This window comes from Pezoporus wallicus, unplaced genomic scaffold (assembly GCF_028554395.1).
Source record: "Pezoporus wallicus isolate ANWC-B61680 ecotype Strahan unplaced genomic scaffold, APGP_CSIRO_Pwel_v1 scaffold_6362, whole genome shotgun sequence".
Classification (NCBI taxonomy): Eukaryota; Metazoa; Chordata; class Aves; order Psittaciformes; family Psittacidae; genus Pezoporus; species Pezoporus wallicus.
The window spans coordinates 7,811,452-7,831,506 of NW_026637663.1; the positions used below are offsets into that span (position 1 = coordinate 7,811,452).

The following is a 20,055-nucleotide window of genomic DNA, read 5'->3' on the forward strand; positions in this document are numbered from 1 at the left end:
CCAGACCCCTGACACTCGCAGGCCGCCGGGCAGGAGGCAGCCTCACTTCCTTGCTCCCATGCCTGGTCCCTGCTCCAGCAGGTGCTCCCATCTACTCACAGCATCAGGAACCACTCAGAGTCGTGCAGCCACAGGCTTCTGTACAGGTATCCTGGCATCTAATGAAAAGAGTTAACACTCAGCAAAATGGTGTAAATACCACCCCATTAAACTACTTTTTCCCTTATTTTCCTTGATCACTGGGTTGCACAGTGTTCCAAATAAAGAAGGGAGATTCAAAGCTGCAGTCAATGACACCAGAAAAAGTATTGTAAAACAATAACAGAAAAAAATCATGAGGATTTTTATACAGATAAATCTAAGGAACTAGTAGGGACAAAACACTGCATCTAATCTATGTGTATTGTCCAAACTAATTTATAACTTGAGGAGCTCTCTTCAAATTGAACAGAGAACACTTACCAAACATATCCAGGATTTTATTAACAGCTTCTTGATTTACATTGTAAGTGAACCCACTGGACCTACAGTTAAAAGGAGAAAAAAGTTTCCTCAATTGGCATTTCTTATTCCTGTCGTTTCTACGCAAATAATCTGAATTACACATTTTCATAATTCCATCATAATTTTTCATCCTACCAGCATACATATTAATTTTAATGACATGGCAGACTCCTAAGCAGATTGTACTTAAGGACAGTTACAGTTTTTTTTATCCTTCCTCTTGCTCACAGTGCTCATGTCTCTCTCTCCTCTTGATTTTTATTAGGGACAAGTGCAGGAAGAGAATCTTTTGTTTGTTTTCAATCATATAATTTTCAAGACTATCTGTGAAATTGAACCAAATCTTCAGATGATGACAAATTCTGTTGCACTTGATTTATTCCTTTTACTTGAAAGGGGAATTTAGCTACAGACATGTATTTAGCACAGTCAGGCGGCTGGGGACATAACAACAACAGCACTTTGTGTACTTTTCAAGAGCACTACAAACCTTAACCAATTCATTTCCATAATAGAGGCACAAGCAAATAGCTTGGGGTCATCAGCTGCCAACTACATTCTGTGAAACACTCAAGACTGTGGACTTGTATGAGGAGCTTTCATGGTCCTACTTTTAAATACAGTAAGAAGCTCTATGAGACATTAATTTGATAACAGGAAATTGTGTCACTGTACTTTTGTGTAACAGTTGGTTTTTAATCTTAGGCCTATAAACTATGAACTGTGTTAAAAGACTTTAATGACTAAGCTGTCAAATTGCTTTGAGATGTCAGTGCTGACACCCCCCCCCCCCCCCCAAATTAGTATTCCTGATTATTGCCTATATTTTCTGATGAGGCTTATTGTAACACAGAGTAACTCTTCTATTTAAAATAAGCAGGACTGTTCTCTTTGCTTATCGAAGCCTTGGGAAAACCTTTGAAAACCAAAAGATAAAGGGAGTCAGAAGAAACCTACTAGTGAGTTAGATGGGTCCCATGGGAGTCTTTTCACAATGAGGGGATGCCATTCTGCTTCTACAGCACTTACAGAAAGTAAGGACCTGGGTCTTCATCGTGACTCATGTGAATCCAATAAACCTTCAGCTGACTGGTGCTCAGGCAGGCACTTCACACTAATTGATCAGCCATCAGGAATTGCCAGTAAGACCACCCACTGACTTTTATACACCGAAAAAACAATGTTACTTACATTTTCTTCTTCTTTGCTGCACCTAGTTGTACAAGAGCTGCTAAGGCATTTTTCTGCATGTCAGAAGACAATGCTTCATAACACTGTGTATTCCCTACAGAGAAAGCAGAAGCATAATTAAAAGTCTTATCACTGACCATTAACAGGCTACACTTGTAATACCCTATTGCAGAACAGCTGTACACACCCTTTTCAAGAAGTTGAAAAACAAAGTTGCGGACTCCAGGTATAAACTGCTTCTCTGTAAAGGCTTCTTTTGCTTCCTTTGTGAGGTATCTGAAAATTAACTAACATTTAAAAAAAAAAATTAGCACTTCTTTCCTTTTGATTATCAGCTTGTTATGAATTACACACAGATGTGTCTTCATTGGTAAGTAATAATTACACTTTGAAAAGTGTAGGAAAGGAACTCAAAAGGTATTATTGCACAGAGCATGAGAATCCTAACATTAAAATAAGGTTCCGTATTACTGTAATAGTTACCTTAGACATTAATTTACCATCCCTGTTCTCACAACCAAAACTGTGTTGTTGTCTGGTTTTTTTTTAAAGCAATACCTGTTTTACAGATGGGAAAAAAAAATGGGCAAATCACTACAGTTCAGCCCAAGTCTTATACCAGATCATTAACAGTTTCCACTAGGTTCAAATAGTCTACAGTCTCACCAGTCTTACATGGACATACCTGAGGTTTTAGCCTCCTGTTAATTAATAAGCAATATGCAAGTATGCAATGTAAGTGTTTAGTCTTATTAAAAACCTTGGAAAACCAAAACAATTAAAAGATATGGATGCAATTAATGAGTCCTCAAAAAGCTATTAGATAATGAGATGCAAACTCATTTCCACACCCAATAGGACAGCCCACACAAAATGAATTAAGCAAGAGCTCGTCCTAAGAAAGCACAATGAACCTATTAGCAGCACACTCCCCATGAAGCTTATAAACCCACAGTGGGCCAGCACATAACAAAGCAGTTACTGTAACTGGTAAAGTTTAAGCCAAAAGCTGAAATCAGGATCCTGGGGTTGTGTTTAAGATATTTATCACTGCTATTTCTCAACTCTTGCACTCCCCAGCCATGCAAACAGTCACTATTTATACTCCAGAAGTATCACAGCTCTCCTGCTTTCCCTATAAAACACAGGAGAGAAAAAAGAAAATTTCCAAAGAACAGCATACCTGATAACCTTCCACAAAAGGTCTGAACATAGTTGACAAGAAAGATACTATAAAACTTCCTTTGTTCGTTGGGTAGATTTCCTGCTGATTTGTTTGAATGGCATCACATTTTGTAAGTAGAAAACATCCTTCCTCAAAATCCTGGGGAAGAGAAGCATAACTGAAATTTTAATATCTACAATAAGTGCAGTTGCCTTTTCGCATGAAATCAAACCACAAAAACTATACAACAGGACACCACTTCCATTTCTGAACTCGGTTCTCAAGAGACTTGAACCAAAGTTTTCCTATATACCAGAAATACCCTTACAAAAAGGCAGTGGAAATGTCTTCTTAAATACAGCTCTATCTTGATGCTCAACAAGCCTAGGAGCAGAGAAAGTGCCTGTGGCTGCTATTTTAACAGCCACACTAAGCTCCCACATGATTTTGTCAGAATAGGGTCAGGTTCTCTGGCTTAAGGGTTTTTGGTTTGTTGGTTTTGGTTTTTTTTTCTGTGAGTGTTTTTTATTTATTTTTCAAGTCAGGTTTGCCCTTATCTCATGTCCGCTGTTTGCAATAGATGGTAACATAGTTCACTGACCTGCCTTCTACAAGAGAGGCAATGCAATGGCCAAAAGTTAAAAATTACAGAAACATCAATGACAGAATCATTTTACTGCCAGTATTGGCATAAGGGGGTGGAGGCACAGGACACACATGCAGAGAACATGAGGGGATAGGACATAGACATGGCAGAGAACACAAGGAGTTTGAATGCAGACATGACAGACACATGGATGACTAGAGGAGTAGACTGCTCAGAGATTGCTAAGAGATCCCTTAATATAATAGCAACTCTTTCACTTGAATGCAGTAAAGTCAGTCATAGCCAGTCACCTTCCTGTTCCCTGCTTGGTTTTGGTACTTAAGAAAAGGTGCAAAAGGCAACTAATGGTGCCAGTAAGCCTTTTGAAAAAGGCCCCATTCTCTTCAATATAAAACAAAAATCTACAAGATTTTAATATAGTTGCAAGTCTTGAATATTCCTGTGAAAATTATACTTATCTCTTTCTTAGTGCAGGAAAGATCACAAACCTTACCATCAGATATTTGGCCTTTGCATTGATAAAAGTCACATTTAATCAGTTTTAAATCCAAATAAAAACTACACATGGACATACCAGTTGATATTGGGTATGACATTGAAACAGGGTTTTTACTGATAAACTTGTGCTCACCTGCAGTTCCCTCTGTCTGGACTAGAGCCAGCTCCAACCCAGCAGGATGTGTACAAACCAACATAGCAAGTTCTACTGTGCCCTATAATAAGGCAGTATGCAGGAACAATACTGGCTTTGTCTGAGTAATGGTTGTATGGGGTGTGGGGTGAAAAGAGGGGAAACTCTTTTCAAGCAAATAAGATACAACTGAAGCTTCCATAAGACTCTCATAAGGAACACAGTTATGCCATTAGGAAAGTTCTCACTTCAAAAACCTTCACAAGGTGCACCACCACAACTCTGTAGAAGATTGTGGCTGCAGAAATTTAAATCAGCCTTTACTATAAGCACTTCCCTCATAGGGCTTACAAAGTACTATATACATCTACACAAGATAAATGCCAGCAATAAAAAGCTACAAGGGCTCAACACCATGAACATCAAAACCTTCAGAGTTCAAGGTATCAGAGGAATGTTAGCCACAGAGTGGATACTGCCATGCTGAGTAGTCAAGAAGTGGGTATGGAGGCACACTTTAACAGATGGGGCACTGGGTGTTGGCAGAGTCCTCTGGTATCCCTACCATCAAGACCACACACATGGAGCTACACAAAACAACTGATCACAGCTGCACTAGGAGGAGTATAATCAACCAGAGGACAATAGGTACTTAAATTTCAAATTGCATACTCTGTCTGTCAAAGATAACAAGGGCACACAATAGTTGATCATTAACTGGTATAATACCTACAGTTTAACTTTCTGAAAGAGCAGCAGTGCCCCTCTGCTACACGGTCTGCAAGAGCTTTTAGGAAAAATCCTGGTGTACACTCAATGAGAATTCCCATTTTCCCTGTTTTGTTTCTGCATTGACAGAACATGTCCACACTGTGACAGAATTCAATTAAATCGCTTTTTTTTCTTCACAGCCTAAGGTCTCTTTCATAACTGCAGAGCAGGAGGACAGTGTTTAAACTTCATTTAAAAGACTGCTTTTCATATATTTTAAAATTTGTGCCCGAAGACTGATAGCTTTATGAAAAAAAACCAAACTTCTGCTACAGTTAATTTTAATAGTTCAGAATTGGGCAGTTTCAGGATTTTTAGGGTTTTAATGGAAGGGATGGGAAGATTGCATATGCAACCTTGTGGATTCAGTCAATGTTTCACAACTAACCAAATGATCCCCCTTTAAGCTCTCCCTCCCACTTACAGATCAAGCTGATATCACTTTAGGTGTTTATCACAAAGCACTTGTTTGGCAGAGCCCTGCAATCAGATACTATTTTAGTTGGCTGTGTTACTATCACTGTTTTTGTGTAAAGGATGCTTTTACCTTCAATGAAATGCCAGGAAAGAAGATGAACTCATCAGAAAAAACATCTCTCAAGAAGCTGAAGTAGTTATAGACTTCCTCTGAAAAAAATATTGTAAAGTACTATTGTTTAAAAATCTAATTTAAAACACACAAGTGAAAAGCCACTTAGTCCTTATTTTAGTACCTATTTCAAATAAAATGGACTTGATATTAAAAGCATACATACATATACAGCAGAAACTACTACAACACAACAGGAAGTCCCCTAAGCACTTGATTCAATTGTTACCAAGCGGAAAAAACTGGGGGTTGTACCTTCTCAAAACATGCATTAAATACCACATAATCAGATGTTGCACAGAACTAAGGTATGTGTTCTGAAAGTTTCTTTAAGAGCCAAGTATTGGAAAACACTGAAATACTTCAGAAGCAGTAATGGGAAAAGAAGACTGAGAACTAGCTGCACTATGCAAGTGTAATTTGTAACCCAGAAAGCTAGCCTGCTGAACACCAACAAAATTAGACACTTGGGAACTGGGACCTGCTCATCTTAACCCTACCTTCTCAGGGTACTTTCAAAAATACCAGAGGGTAAACAAACAGAAAAGCCAAACAAAATACCTCTGTCCCTTCCCAACATATCCACCTGGTGCCATGGGACCTTATCCAGGATCCTAGGTAGCTGCCACTAGCAGCTGCAGGAACCTCGTGCTTCTCTGACAGCTGACAGTACATGGAGCACAGCCCACAGACTGTCAGAGCTACCTACCCAAAACATACCTTTTCTGAAGCTGCGTGTCATCTGCAAGGCAATTGCCACCAGAGAGGGACGCACAAACACATTCAGCAGCTGGTTTCTGTAGGTGGCACACATGAGGATGGCCAGGGCATGCTTGAAGACGATCTCCCCTACAGCTCCATCTTCCACTCCTTTGTCATTTAGGACCACATGGCCATCGACAAGGCGAGCAATGTTGGAATGCAGGGTGAGGCCAGACATGACTGCTTTTTTGGCACACAGGTTATCTAGCAGGAAAACACAATACTTGGGAAGATGCAAAAGGGGACATAACTCTATTGAAGGAATCTAAAATGCACCAGTATTTCATCAAATTTTATGATCGAAGAGTAATTATTACATCAAACATGTTCAGTTAGAGAGATGTTCTAAAATAACCCACACCAGGAATTTGCAGCCTATGTGTAGTATGAGGTGGAGAGAACAAATTTCAGACATTTCTGTAATTAAATCACTTTAAATTCTTTCGCTTGCTAACACAGATTTCACATACAATCACCTTGAATTTTCTTTGCTCCTTCAGCCTACTTCGTTCCAGTTTTGCTAAAGCTCCCAAGTTTCTCAGTGCAATAAGAAGCAGAATTTTGAGCAAATGATTTTGCAGTTCCTGTTTTTAATATAAAATTTCTAACAGCCAAGCAGATGTTCTGCCTGTAAACACCAAGCAGCATGACAAAGGCAGAAACAACAAGCTGTTTGGAGACAAGAATGGACAGGGTACATGTAGTTGCTGACTTGGTGATATCGCCAAATTAGCCTTTAAAATGTATTTATTCTTTCAAGTTATTGTCAATCCAAAACAAAACAATGAACCCTGTTTCTATGCAACTGATACCTAGAGCGGGGCCAGCACACTCCAACAAAATCTGCTCAGTAGTTGTCATTCCTCTATTTTGTTACCATGCCTGTTTGCTATTCCACGACTATAGCACAATTCTACTAAAACAAAAGCTTATTCATTGTTGCTAAGAAAATAAACACAATATATAAGCAAACCCAAATGTAGTATGTTTTTCAGTTTACTGTGCAATAAGATTCAAAATGATGTTCAAATGTGGCCATTAAATTCTTCCTTTTACCAGTCTGGCAGAAGCAGACCTTGTCTGCATTTAGTGCAGTGCAAATCCCTGAAAGGAGAAGTGGTTTTCTTCCAGAAACAACAGAATTTTGTTGTAACTCTAGCTTGCTCCTATTTCTTTACTGCAGTAGTGAGAGAGAGCCTTGATTATACACAACTACAGAAGCAAAGATCCATGGATTAAGTCTACCTGCGCTGATAAGATAAATGTACTTGCACTACGCAGTATTTTTACTTTGCTGTCTTTACTACTTATGTCCTGAGGCTCTAAAATTAACTATCTGTGTCACCTTGGCTCACACAGGGAAGTTTAAAACAACTGTTAAGAAAGTTTGGAAGGAGACTCAACCCTTCAGTAGCCAATATGCATGTATACATTGTGTATATTAAAAAGAGTGTATGTGTGTATAAATGTATAAATAAAACCACCAAAGAAGCCTACTTCTTTGAAGAAGATCTACTTCACCACTGTTTCTGGGGATAAAGTAAAAATGTAAAAATAAACAGATAACTTACAGTTTTGATTTTCTCTCACCCATTTGTTTCTGCTAGTTCTTCGCCACAGTAACAATTTTTACCACAGTCAATATCAAGCAATAACTATAGTGTTCCACTAAGTTAACTGCTGCAGATCATGGAATTGCCTGGGCTGACGTAAGGTTCAAAAAGACAAACACTAGGCAAACCTCATACTCTAATACAAGTACCTTTTAATTTCTTCCTCATTCCACTCTTTGGGATATAACAATAAAACATCTGTTCTGCTTCCACCAAGCTGGTTTTTAAAGTATGATCTTCTACAAACTAAGTCAAACCTTCCATGTTTTAGCATCATTTTTAGCATTTCATAAAATCCATTTACAATTCCAAGAAAATGTTCTGTAAAGTTGTCACCATACACTGCCTCCACAGAAATACAGTTTATCCTTCATGAGCAACAAAAGCAATAGAAATAACACATATTTTGCATACCAGGCCATTCAATGAATCCTCCAAAAGTCTGTGTTAAGCCTTTAAGCCACACGGTCTTTTCTATTAGAAGCTCAAAATCCATGGCTGGCAAATTCTGGAGCAGGACAGCAGCAACTAACACCCATGGGCTCAAAACCATGTTTTCTATTTGCAGAAGCTCCATTTTGTAAGCTACGTCACTGACAAATTCTTGGATATCCTCAGATGGCTTTTGGGGAAGATGCCTGGAAAGAACAATGCAGTTCAAGGTAAAGAGCTCAAAAAAACTAAATATAAATCACACCCATCCTTCTTTCTCTTGTATTGCTCCCATACCCATAACTACTTCATAGCACCCAGCATCTATACTACTGAGAAGCACAGAGAAAAACATCAGTAGCTTTCAGACAGTATTTGAAATAGATCTCTATTGATAACTGTACACTTGCTATTGTCAAATAAAATTCAAAAGCTTAATGTTTTATGCAACAAATTGCAAAAAGCACCCAATCCAGTCATAGTTACAGCTCCCTGGCACACGAACACCTAACTGTTTGCAGAAATAAAGCAATAAGGGAGAGAAAGACGGAACTTTTAAGTAGCAAAACCACTGAAATCTCAGAAAATGGAGTTTTGGTTGGCTCATGCATCATCATTAAATTTAAAAATGGCATCTCCTCAACACAGTACAAAGCTATGTCAGTAACAACCTGTTTCAGAAACACTCAATTACAATCACGATAAACCTCTGCCCAGACAAAACAGGTTTGGCGGTCTAAATAGTCAGATGGAGGGGAGGTGACAGTAGTTAAAAACAAAGTACAAGAGAACACCTTAATTATTTTACATAGGTGAGGACTAAACAAATGCTTTTCATGTGTATACACTACAGAAAGATGTGGTACCTGGGAACCAAATTGTATGGGCACCGATTTATTCTCCCAGATGCCAAGGTTCTAAGTGATACTGGCTGGCCAATGTAGATATGTATGGTACCAAAATTGTCACTGAGGATTCTTCTGGCTTTTAACAACCCCTATGAAAATGGGAAGAGCAAAATTCAAATTTTGGTGCTACAGGGTGTGTATACATTCACCTATGTGCCATTCTTAAGGAATTTACATACAGATGTAGATTCTTTGGGCTTTGGGACTCCTAGGAGTTCATATGCATAGAGGGATTCTTCTAATATCCTCTCATAGCTGATGCTGATGGGAACAAGGTACGTATCAAAGACTTCACGTTTAAAAAATGGTTCCATCACAATGCTGAGAAGACCTGCAAATTGGAAAGAAGTCACTCGTCTTTTTCAAGGAGGGAAAAGCAAATGCAATTCAACTTTGAAAAAGATTATCTTCAAATTCTAAAACTGCTAATGGGTGTGCACTGTGCCTGTTCTCCAAGCAAGCAGAAACACAAGACACTGCCCAAACTTTAAACCAGAAGGTAAATGTAAGCCATATATCTGGACAGCCATTTATGCTCTTGTCAGCAGCACTGCTCTGTGCTCTCTCAGCATTTTCCTTCTAATGATTCCCCATTGCTTTTACAGTTAGCTTACAACATTTCTCTGCTTCTCAGGGGACACCTATTTTCCATAAAGAAAAGGGTGAACAGTTATGCAGTTAACTACACAATGGAGCAAAGGGGGGAGAAAGCAGTAGAGTGTAAGAGAGTAGAGTGTATTGCCTTTCCCTGTATGGCCTTGGAACTCCAATCACAGCATTTTCCACTACCCTGACAGACCTCACCAATTTCCCACCACTTTAACATCCCTTCCTGTCTGAAGGACTTATGAAGCACATAGCCACTGATGAAAACACTAATAATCATAGAAAGTTCTGAGTTTTCAACAAACGTACCAAACTTTGGAGTCAAAGTCTTGGCGGTGCGGCTTCTAGTCCCTTCAAGGAAAAATTCAACTGGCGCATAGCCATTCTTCAAAAATAAAACGAAACAAAAGAGGTGGTCAGAAAAAAAACAACCATGTCTTCATTACTTCCCTCAAATAGTTTTAAGTACTTAAAATGCAAGCAAGGGTTGTTTTTTTTTATGGAAGCCATGCCTGTCTAACTCCAGTCATCTCAAAGCCTATATTCAGTCATTGTATTTGCCACATACAGTTAAAAAAATATTGTGTCTGTCATGATATAAGCACATGATCCAAAGCAACTGATGAGCAGCAATTTATTTACTGCCTACTGCTGAACCATACCAATAGAGTGCACGCATACGCTTCATCCTCAGCAGTTCTGAGGTAAAATACATTTAATCAGATCACAGTGAAGAATTTCAATCACACAGCTATACCATTTGCATATTTCACATGCATCATTCCAACAGAGTATTTCTCAAGAACACATTTTGAGAGTTCAGTAATTTATTTACCCTTAACATCATTTTAACATATTCAGAAAACACTGCCCAGTAGAGTCTGTTTCCACCAAAGGAACGTCGCATAAAAAAGGCACCTGCCCTTCGTAGCAGCTCACCAACTATTTTCATTCCTAGGAAATCTGAAAAACAATCAAACAAAAACCAAAATCACACACACAAAACTTACTGATTAATATCAACCAGCAGAATCAACCACTTTCTCTAACACACTGATTCAGTTACCAGAATAAACCTTTTTTTCCTTACTCTCCTAAGCTCCCTCACTCACCACAACATAGACTCTAGCCCCTCCCTTACTTACACCCTCCTGCTGCATACTCAACCTCCCAGCCAGGATGGTGGCTGCATGTCCAGTGCTTCCCATCACCACCCCACAAACAGGAACTGAAACACATCCTATCACAGACCTCAAGCCTACACCACATCTGTGCCTCTAATCTGATTTGCTCCTGAGACATAAACACAATCACAGCATCAACTAGATTCCTGCTAATGTACTATATAAGCATGTACTTTGGTGTAACTGACAACTGTTTACCTTCCCTTAGCTAATCCTCATAGATCTATCCATACGCTACTTGAAGCCAAGTGATAACTAACAAAGCAGAGGCACCTACCACTGATATTAGGAGAGCATTTCTCCACTCAGCACAAGTACCACTTTGAGAGTTAGTTTGTAAAATGCATCTTATGAACCTGTAACACAACATGCAGCAAATGCAACTACAACAATAGAAAAGCATGTTTTCTCCAGATGAATTTAAAATACACACATGCAGCAGTATAATCAAGCTGCAAGTCCCTAATTCTGAAGAACTCTGACCCCAAAACACTTAGAAAAATGTTAATCACTAAAAAAATCCCTCTCAGCTAAACTAACAGTATCTTAAGAGACTGTTCTGAGGCCCAAAACTCAAAACGACTCTAATCCAAAATTTAGCAAAAGATTACACCGATACCTATGACAGCATGTGAGCAGATTGTGAACAACATGTGACAGGTAAGCAGCTGTGACACATTGACTGAGGAAGCTGTATGACATCAGCTTCTGAATTCACCAGAATCTAACCTTCATCACACAGGAAAGACATTGCTGAGTCAAAGACTGGCAGAATCTTGTCTCCCCTAGAAAGCACATTCTCCCAGCTTCCGCTGATTTTCTACTGGTCTTCCTAACCTCTTGATTCCTCTTCCTAACCTATCCTAACCAATCAAGAGACACAGTAGTAGAGTAACAGGTTCCCAGATCTTTGCTAGTATGCCTGTGCACGTTACAGTGCTACACCAGACCTGAGCTTGTTATCTGCCTGCTTAAAAGACCTGGTTTGATACCCAGGAATTCCAAGATCAGGAAGTGCTCAGTTATCTCAGTTAAGTGCTGCCAGAGTCTGGATTTGCGAAAAGCACATTAATTCAGAATATATTTACTCTTTAAGTCTTCACAAGTTGTTTCCCGCAAATATTCTGGTTTCATCTGCTTTACAATTAAGTACGTTCAAACTTGTGACCTCTGATGTGAAATTTCATTTCCCAGCCAGATCTGCGCTCAGCACTTCATGTAACAGAGTTTTGCCAATAATTCAAGGGAATCAATTGCAACAGCAACAAGCACAAGGTGCTGGCACTTCATATCTGGCTACTATGAATGCACTTACAAGTGTATAAAGGATCACAAAAGGTTTGCATACATGATAGCTTTTGGGCAAGTTTTTGCCTGCTCGCAGGCCAAAAAAGCTATGCAGACATTCTTCATAACACCTGTCTTTGCCCAAGCCTTGGGTCTACAGATAGGGTACTTCTGGGCAAACTTGCTATAAAAAAACCTCATCTTGATTGGACTCAGCACCAATGAGAAGCTTTCAGACACTGCAGAAATCTCATCCAAGGAGATCTTAAGATGACATATTTGGAACAGAAGTTAAACACAAATACCTATAGCAGCTACCAGGCCCCTTGCTACCAATTGTCTGAATCCTGAAAACATTATTGAAAGAACATACTTGCCTATTCCTGCAGCAATGACAGGCAAAGCCAAGTCATACGTATATAGCAAATAAGACAGCATCAAAAAGTCTACGTAGCTTCGATGACTGGGCAGCAGTACAACCGGATGCTCCTGAATGGCGTGTTGCAACTAAAACCACAACCAAAAAAAACCAGAACAATATTGTTTCAATATTTACTGACTGTTGGAATTTGCAAATACAGAACTTCACAGAGCTTAAGACAAATAGAAATTAACATGTTTGAGGGTAGTTTCTCTGTCCACATACCTTCTACCTGTTTCAGAATGGAACCATAGGAAGCTTGGAGCAGTAGCTTCCAGACTAGCAATCTGTGGTTCACAAACATCAAAGGACTCAAATGCCAGGGCCACCTCATTACGTGATAGTCTAATTCAAACCCATTTTGATGGGAATGGGAAAGCAAATAGGGACTGTCAAGGCTGACACTGCTGTCTTCCAGGGAATGCATTGCACCTTCCAGAACAGCAGCATTCTGCAATGACAACAGCTCCACAGGAAACTGATGGAAACTTAAGGCACTTCCTGCCTCAGAGCCACACAATGTTTCACCACTCTTAGCTGTATGAAGGTTTTGCAGAACAGCCAACCCACTCAGCCACATAGCATGAGGTTTTCACTCTCAATTCAGCAAAACACATTATTAAATATATAATATCAGAGAGAAAAGCTCTCTCAGTGTCTAACAGAATCCCTGACACATGGTATTCATTACCATAAGAAGCATTTGGAAAACATACAAAAAGTCTTGCTGTTTGCCTTTAAAATACTTATATATCATCTGTCTTCCCCCCCCCCCCCCCCCTTATTAAGAAATACAGTAATAAACACAAGTGCAGTCTTTTTTTTCCAAACGATGCTTTTCATGTTTGTTACTTGGAACAAAAGTTAAAGTCTTTGTCCAAGTGACTGGTATGAAAATATTACAACTAGAGTGTTATTTCCTCCCCCCTCCATGAGTACTCACTCTCTGCATTCCTTCTTCATTCACACAAACTCTCTGGAAAAGTTGTTTGAATATTTTGCTCAGAGTAAATGCAAAAAATCTGACAGCTCCTAATTGCATGTTGTGGCCCATCTCATCCAGGATTTCCATGGCTTCTTCTTGAATGATATCGGGTGATTCTCCCGTCTCTTTTGCTAACTAAAGAGAAACAAACCAAACAAAACAGCAGTGAGATGTTGATCCCTCTTAATTGCCCATGCACACCATTCTATGTGCCACAACAATTACAGAACTACTGCAACAGTCAGCAAGATTTTATTTTATATGACAGGCATGGATAATATATCATACAGAACCCGTTTAGTGTCAGCCAACAACAGAGCACTAATTTACAGCTATTTAAAATAGAGAATGAGCTTAGATGTCAGCGGCGGGGCAGGGGTGGTGGTGGTATGTGTGTGCAACAATTTCCCTCCCCTAAACACACCACTTGGATGTTTTAACCTCTAGCATCTTCAGAGGAGATTTAAGTTGGAGGAATATTTCCTGCCTGAAGAAGGCTGTGTGCCATTTTCTTTGACTCGTAAAATGAAAGCTGTGTTTGCAGAGGTATTCACAAGTAAATCTCTGAAGTGCACTTGGGTTTAAGTGCATTAGATTTTACTACTTGGCTGAAAAACCTCAGCCCTATCACACTTCAGCTTCTTTGTAATGTATTACTTTGGCAATGGCTAACTGAAGCATACAAAGCACTGTCTCTACAAAGTTTGCATATCAATGATGTTTTTTCTGTTGCTATGCACATTCCCTTTTGAAGTTTCTGAAAACAGACTTAGACAGTGGTCATCCCTCCTATTTGATGCTTTGAATCTAGAAATATTTAACGGAAAAGTTAGTCTTTTACTGTTACAGAATGAGGAACATGCCTTTTACCAAACACAGAGGAAGAAAGTGAAGGAATGGCAGAAGGAAAAAAACTTCCAAAAATCACAGCTCTGTTTAGAGGCCAGCAGTGCCTAGATATTATTTCTGTTTTGTGAGCACAGGAGAAAATCCATCTCCTCCAATCTACCTTTATATGCTACCCTAGTATCATATCTAGTGGTTTAATTGTGTTTTAATAAATGTGTTATCCTTCATCCTGCAGAGCTATAACTGAGTTTCTAAGGCTCAAGTGGACATGTTTTTTTTTCTTCTTAAAGTGGTTAAAATAACCACTCTCTCTTAGGAAGCAAAAAAACCTTATTCTCGTTGTTCAGTAGGGAGACATTGTTCTCATTCACCAGTAACAGGATTACCACACAGTAAAAGGCTTACCACATAGTCGATCCTGCGTGAATTAAGTGCACATCCACTAGAGAGCTAAGCATTTACTCCCCCAAATCAGAAATCAAAAAAAAAACCCAAAATAACAGGCCAGTCACATACAGCAAACTAAACCAAATTCACTTTATTTCCCATACTGAACATTAGTAACCCCAGCAATTTGTCACAAGAACAAATTCTAGTATGCCTTTTTAAACCTTGCCCAGGCAGGAGGCACACTTAATTGCAGAGTTAGGCATACTGCCCAAGATCCTCTCAGTTAGGTACTTCCAGTAATCCCTAGTGCAAAGCTGGTAACTAGGTTGCAATGGCAGGTCTGCTAAACTCCCTTCAACCACTTGATGCCAGCCAGGAAAATACCCATCAAAATCATTTTTCATCAAAAAAGCAGCACTTCAGAAGAAAAAAAGTCACACAGATGTCTTTCTGTCAACACCTCTGTAAAACATGTTCTTTCAGTAAATGTTTTAGTATTTCTAAAGTTGAAAGATTCGGGTTTTTTGATCTCATGCAACTTAGCCATTCATGATGGCAACAGGACTACTTTGTAGAACATGGTCCAGTTTGTCACATTGTAACAGGCTTTGATAGAGCATAAGTAACACTGACCATTTAAATAAAAAAAAAGGAAAAAGAAAAATGTTATGGTAGCCACTCAGGACTCCCCACAATATGTTACATACCTCTAGTGGCCTGGAATTATTTTTCATTAATATTGGAAATAATTACCCTGCTAACTAACAGAGTTCTTGCAGCCACTTCAACACAATGTAAAATATATGCCTGTTTGACTATAAAATATTTTATTAATTACAAAGTAGTAGCTGCCTTTCATATTAAAATGAAGCTATAGTTACACCTTAGTGTTTCTAACTTAAAGAATTCTCTATGAAATCTAACTCTCATTTTTTTGGGGAAGGCGCATTCATGACTGATTCATAAATGCATCATTAGCCTATAAAATTCCTCCAAGACATCCTCAAAGTACAAAAGCATCTACTAAGACGGAGAGTGCTTATGTCTTTCATAATGCTGATCTGTGCAAAGACAACGGAGAAGGAAAAATACCAGTCAAGCACATGGGATAAATTAGATGGTGAAGTGTTGCAAAATCAAAACACTATTTCATAAATCAGCTATCTAACAGCTTTAGTGGCAACTCCATGGTAAATGAACATTTGTTTTTCCTGCCAAAAGAGCACAGCTCTCAAGTTACTGATTTATTGGACCGTCTTTCGAAGTACAGCAATCATGCTTGACAAGGTCAGCCATAATCTTTTTCCCTGCTGGCACACAAAACTTGGCTATGTTAAATCCACCACATCTTGCAGCTCAGTGTCCAGACTCACCTGCTTGATAACATATTGAACTTGCTCTGACTGGAGAACAGCACTTTTAATAGCATTTGGCTTGCAAGGTGAAAGCCCCTTGTAGATCACAGGAGTATAACATTTCATTGCGTATCTCAAGTCACTGGACAATCGTCTTTCCTCCAAGATATCTTCAAACTCATCTCTTTTCTTTGATGTGAGCTCTTTCTGCTGGGGACATACAAACAAATAATGAGACACTGTCTCAATCCATTCAGTGGTCTGCTTGGCTGCAGTACCAAAATGATCACAGAATAATAGAATGGTTTAGGTTGGAAGGAACCTTGAAGATCACCGAGTTCCAACCCCTCTGCCACAGGCAGGGGCACTTCTCACTAGACCAGGTTGCTCAAAGCCCCATCCAACCTGGCCTTCAACATCTGCAGTGATGGGGCATCCACAACTTCTCTGGGCAACCTATTCCTGTGCCTCATCATCCTCATAGTAAGAAATTTTTTCCTAATATCTAATCTAAATCTCCCCTCTTTCAGTTTAAAACCATTCCCCCTTATCCTATCCCTACATGTCCCTGTAAAAAGTCCTTCTCCAGATTTCTTGTAGGCCCCCTTTAGGTACTGGAAGGCTGCTATGAGATCTCCCCTGAGCCTTCTCCAGGCTGAACAAACCCAGCTCTTTCAGCCGGTCTTCACAGGAGAGGTGCTCCAACATGCAATACTTTTGCAATGTTTGGGGTTTGTTTTTTTTTTTAGTTTTCTATAAGTGTCTGCATTCCACACTCAGAGCGCATAACAAGTATTACCTGCTTGGAACAATGATGCAGACAAAAACTAAAAAACCCACCAAAAAACAAAACCGCCAAACAAAACCCCTAGCCCTTTTCAACTGCAGATATTCGCAACACCCCACATCATGCTTCTTAATTCTGCCCAAGAGCAGGAAGTTGAGAAAATACCTGGGCTTGGAAAGCTAAAGTGCCTTGCCTCCAGCATCTCCATGATTAATAGGTATTAACTGAACCACCTTTGATTCCAGCTTTCACAACTTCATGAATACAGTGCCACAAATGACCTTATAAAAACATAATCATCAACACAAAAAAATAATCCCCGCTACTTTAAGTTATATCTCAGATCTCGGTGATTTGTGCTGGCTTTCAGCAAGGTATATAAAACACAGCCAGTCAGGAACAAATAAAAGAGCATTATCAGCCACTTGAAGATCAAAATGCAACATGGTGCACACTTAGGTAAAAACAGAGCACGGCCTCTGAGTAACCAACACCACTAAGCAGGAAATTAATGGTCAAATGATCAAATGGTACATCAAGAATTAATTGTAGATCTGTCCTGCTGCAGGTATCAGTCAGTATTGGTTATGATCAAGCATACTCATTAGAAGAACACACTAAAACTAAGAATGCTGATGTCTTCTGCAGCACCACCTGACGGGGTAGTTACATGCATCCCTTTCATTCATTCTGCCTTGCCTCCCCTCGCTGTATACAACCTGTGCAGAACCAGTCTGACAATGAAGGATAAACCCTGCTGTTCCATGGGCTCTGACCTTTTCTGATGCCGAGAGGAAAGCCTGGCCTGCAAACACCAGGGAGAACACCGGGAACAGAGAAGCAAAGAGCCCAGCAGTGTTTTCAGCCTTGGGAGAGGGAATCAGGTTTCACTGTCAGCAGGTCAGTGCAGCTGACATTTAAAGTAGAGAGCAACATTCAGTCCCTGGCCATTCATCAGGACAAGATAATTTGGCAAAACAAAGCCTCAAAAGCAGGAGTATCTCCACTCAAGAACCACAAAAAGTCCTTCAAAGCCTCAACTGCATTGAAAGCCAATTTCATTTTATCAGAGAGCATACATCCTAACATAGTGTTTGACCTTCTCATATTATTTTTCACACACAGTATAGTAAATTTGGATACCATCCTTATTCTCCAGTAGCATTTGGTAGATCATCTAACGTTTCTTTGCACTACTGTAGCTTAGAGAATCGTCCCACAGTAGCAGCAGAACAAACTCCCCAGGGACTTTTAAAACAGTCCTATAAAAGGTATTAAGCCCAGGCCAATATTAATTCAAAACTTTAAGGTTTGTTTTTTTTTTCCACCTGTATGGTTTAGTATCAGTTTTATATCCTTCTTCTTCCACAGCTTTCAACTAGTTGGCTTTGCAAGGGCCAGGCATGCTAAGAACTGTTAAGAAAACTGGAAATAGTTTGTATTAGCCATCTGTTGGCATGGACACCTTGTATCAACCACCTTGATTAAAAACAAAACAGAACAACAAAAAAAATCCCTTGTGCTCTGTAATAGCAAAAAAAGCATCTCAGAAGAGCACCAGAAAACATTAGCTGGCTCTAAGAACATACCTACTTAGGTCAGTATGTGACAAGTCATTGCTCAGAAAATCTACACACCATTTGGGTCAATTACCAAAGTTTAAATCCTGCAATGTACAACTACACAAAACCCAGCACTCAGCCCAGCATTCAGCACCCAATCAGCCATCACCGTGCTGCTGTAGCCGTTCCCTAACGCAGCTCTGGTGAGTGGAGGTTTGACAAAGCCATGACCAACTGAAAGGTCACCTAGCTATCACTGCTCTTCACTCGATGTTTACAGGTTTTATGTGCAACTGATTTCTCTCCATGGCAATAGCTATTTTCACGCTCTGTCCTGAAGTAGGGCTGAGGGAGCCAAAACACACACTTTATCAACCACAACGGAAGAACTAGACTTTTCACACATTACAGCCAAGTTGCTGTTCCAGCTTCAGGTGCTGACTGGTAGAGAGAGCACACTGAGAAAATAGGCTGCTGGAAGCCTTAACATCAGAAAATCCAGTTATGTCTACTGTCATTGCAACACCGGTTAAGTACAAAAGACAAACAGCAGAAGCCTGGCACTCCTCTGCTTCTGAAGAAGCTTTGAAAGCAACAAAACAAGGGTGTTCATGATGCACTTGGGATACAAGCATACAGACAAGAGACACAAGTTTAGGAATCTTTGGTTAAATCAGGAGCTGTTTCCCTCTCTTCCCAGTCCCCTCCTCCAAATGCACGCACCCATACCTCCTTCTCTGAGGCTAGCACAGGAGCTGTGGTGAAACAGCAAGGTCAATAGTCATTTCCATCATGTAACACGGGAAAACATGCTTCCGCCACTCCATCTCTAGTGCAATTTTGTAGCACTGAACTCATGGCTTCTGGCAGCTTTGGTTCCCACAGGGAACCCCCACAGCCCCGACCAGCCCTTCCTCTTCCTCCAGGTCTGGCTGCAGTGCTGCTGGACACTGCTGCTCCCAAGAAGAGCCCAAGCCACCACCAGCCCGACCTTCTTTAAACCGGTTGCCGTTTCACAGCATATATATGGGGAGAAGCAGCGCTCGGCGTCGGGCTTCGACTGTCGCGACTGACACTATAGGTACTGGGGAAGCAGCCAGAGAGGAGAAGCAGGCCGCCTAGTGAAGGTGAACTTGCGAGGGGAAATGTCCGGTTCCTGTCTAGCCACGACCTGCCCCAGATGGGGCCCAGCAGAAGCTTCGACCGCCCAAATCCCGAAAAGTGGAGTCCTCTCACCGAGGCCGCGCCGCCGCTTGCCCCCTCCCCTCACCGGGGGTAAGGCCGGGGAAGTCGTGCGCGACACACCCGCAAGCCTTCCTCCGGAGCGCGGCCCCCAAGCCAGGGGCAAGAGGGGTTGCGCCACGCACCGTTACTCCGCTTCAGAGTGAACGGCACCGGCACGGGGGCGAGCGGGCAGCCCCTTCCCCGACGGCACCGCACCTCGCTCCTCGACGCT

At 40.4% G+C, this 20,055-nt stretch overlaps 1 protein-coding gene across 2 annotated transcripts in view; it reads right to left on the reverse strand.

The window, feature by feature from the left end:
- Window positions 1-75: 75 nt before the first annotated feature.
- Window positions 76-20,055, reverse strand: part of GNPAT (glyceronephosphate O-acyltransferase) — a 20,247-nt gene continuing 267 nt past the window's right edge. The window contains exons 2-16 of one of the 2 annotated variants that reach the window (XM_057406987.1): window positions 16,269-16,457; window positions 13,615-13,791; window positions 12,628-12,757; window positions 10,615-10,742; window positions 10,089-10,164; window positions 9,353-9,504; window positions 9,132-9,262; window positions 8,248-8,471; window positions 6,179-6,424; window positions 5,417-5,496; window positions 2,879-3,019; window positions 1,883-1,982; window positions 1,696-1,789; window positions 463-524; window positions 76-158 (exon numbers count right to left, since the gene is read on the reverse strand). In XM_057406987.1, coding sequence (XP_057262970.1) covers window positions 115-158; window positions 463-524; window positions 1,696-1,789; window positions 1,883-1,982; window positions 2,879-3,019; window positions 5,417-5,496; window positions 6,179-6,424; window positions 8,248-8,471; window positions 9,132-9,262; window positions 9,353-9,504; window positions 10,089-10,164; window positions 10,615-10,742; window positions 12,628-12,757; window positions 13,615-13,791; window positions 16,269-16,457 — 1,974 coding nt within the window. In that variant the 3' untranslated portion in view covers window positions 76-114. Of the gene's footprint in view, window positions 159-462; window positions 525-1,695; window positions 1,790-1,882; window positions 1,983-2,878; window positions 3,020-5,416; window positions 5,497-6,178; window positions 6,425-8,247; window positions 8,472-9,131; window positions 9,263-9,352; window positions 9,505-10,088; window positions 10,165-10,614; window positions 10,743-12,627; window positions 12,758-13,614; window positions 13,792-16,268; window positions 16,461-20,055 lie in introns of both variants that reach the window. The other variant, XM_057406986.1, reaches the window with a different exon arrangement.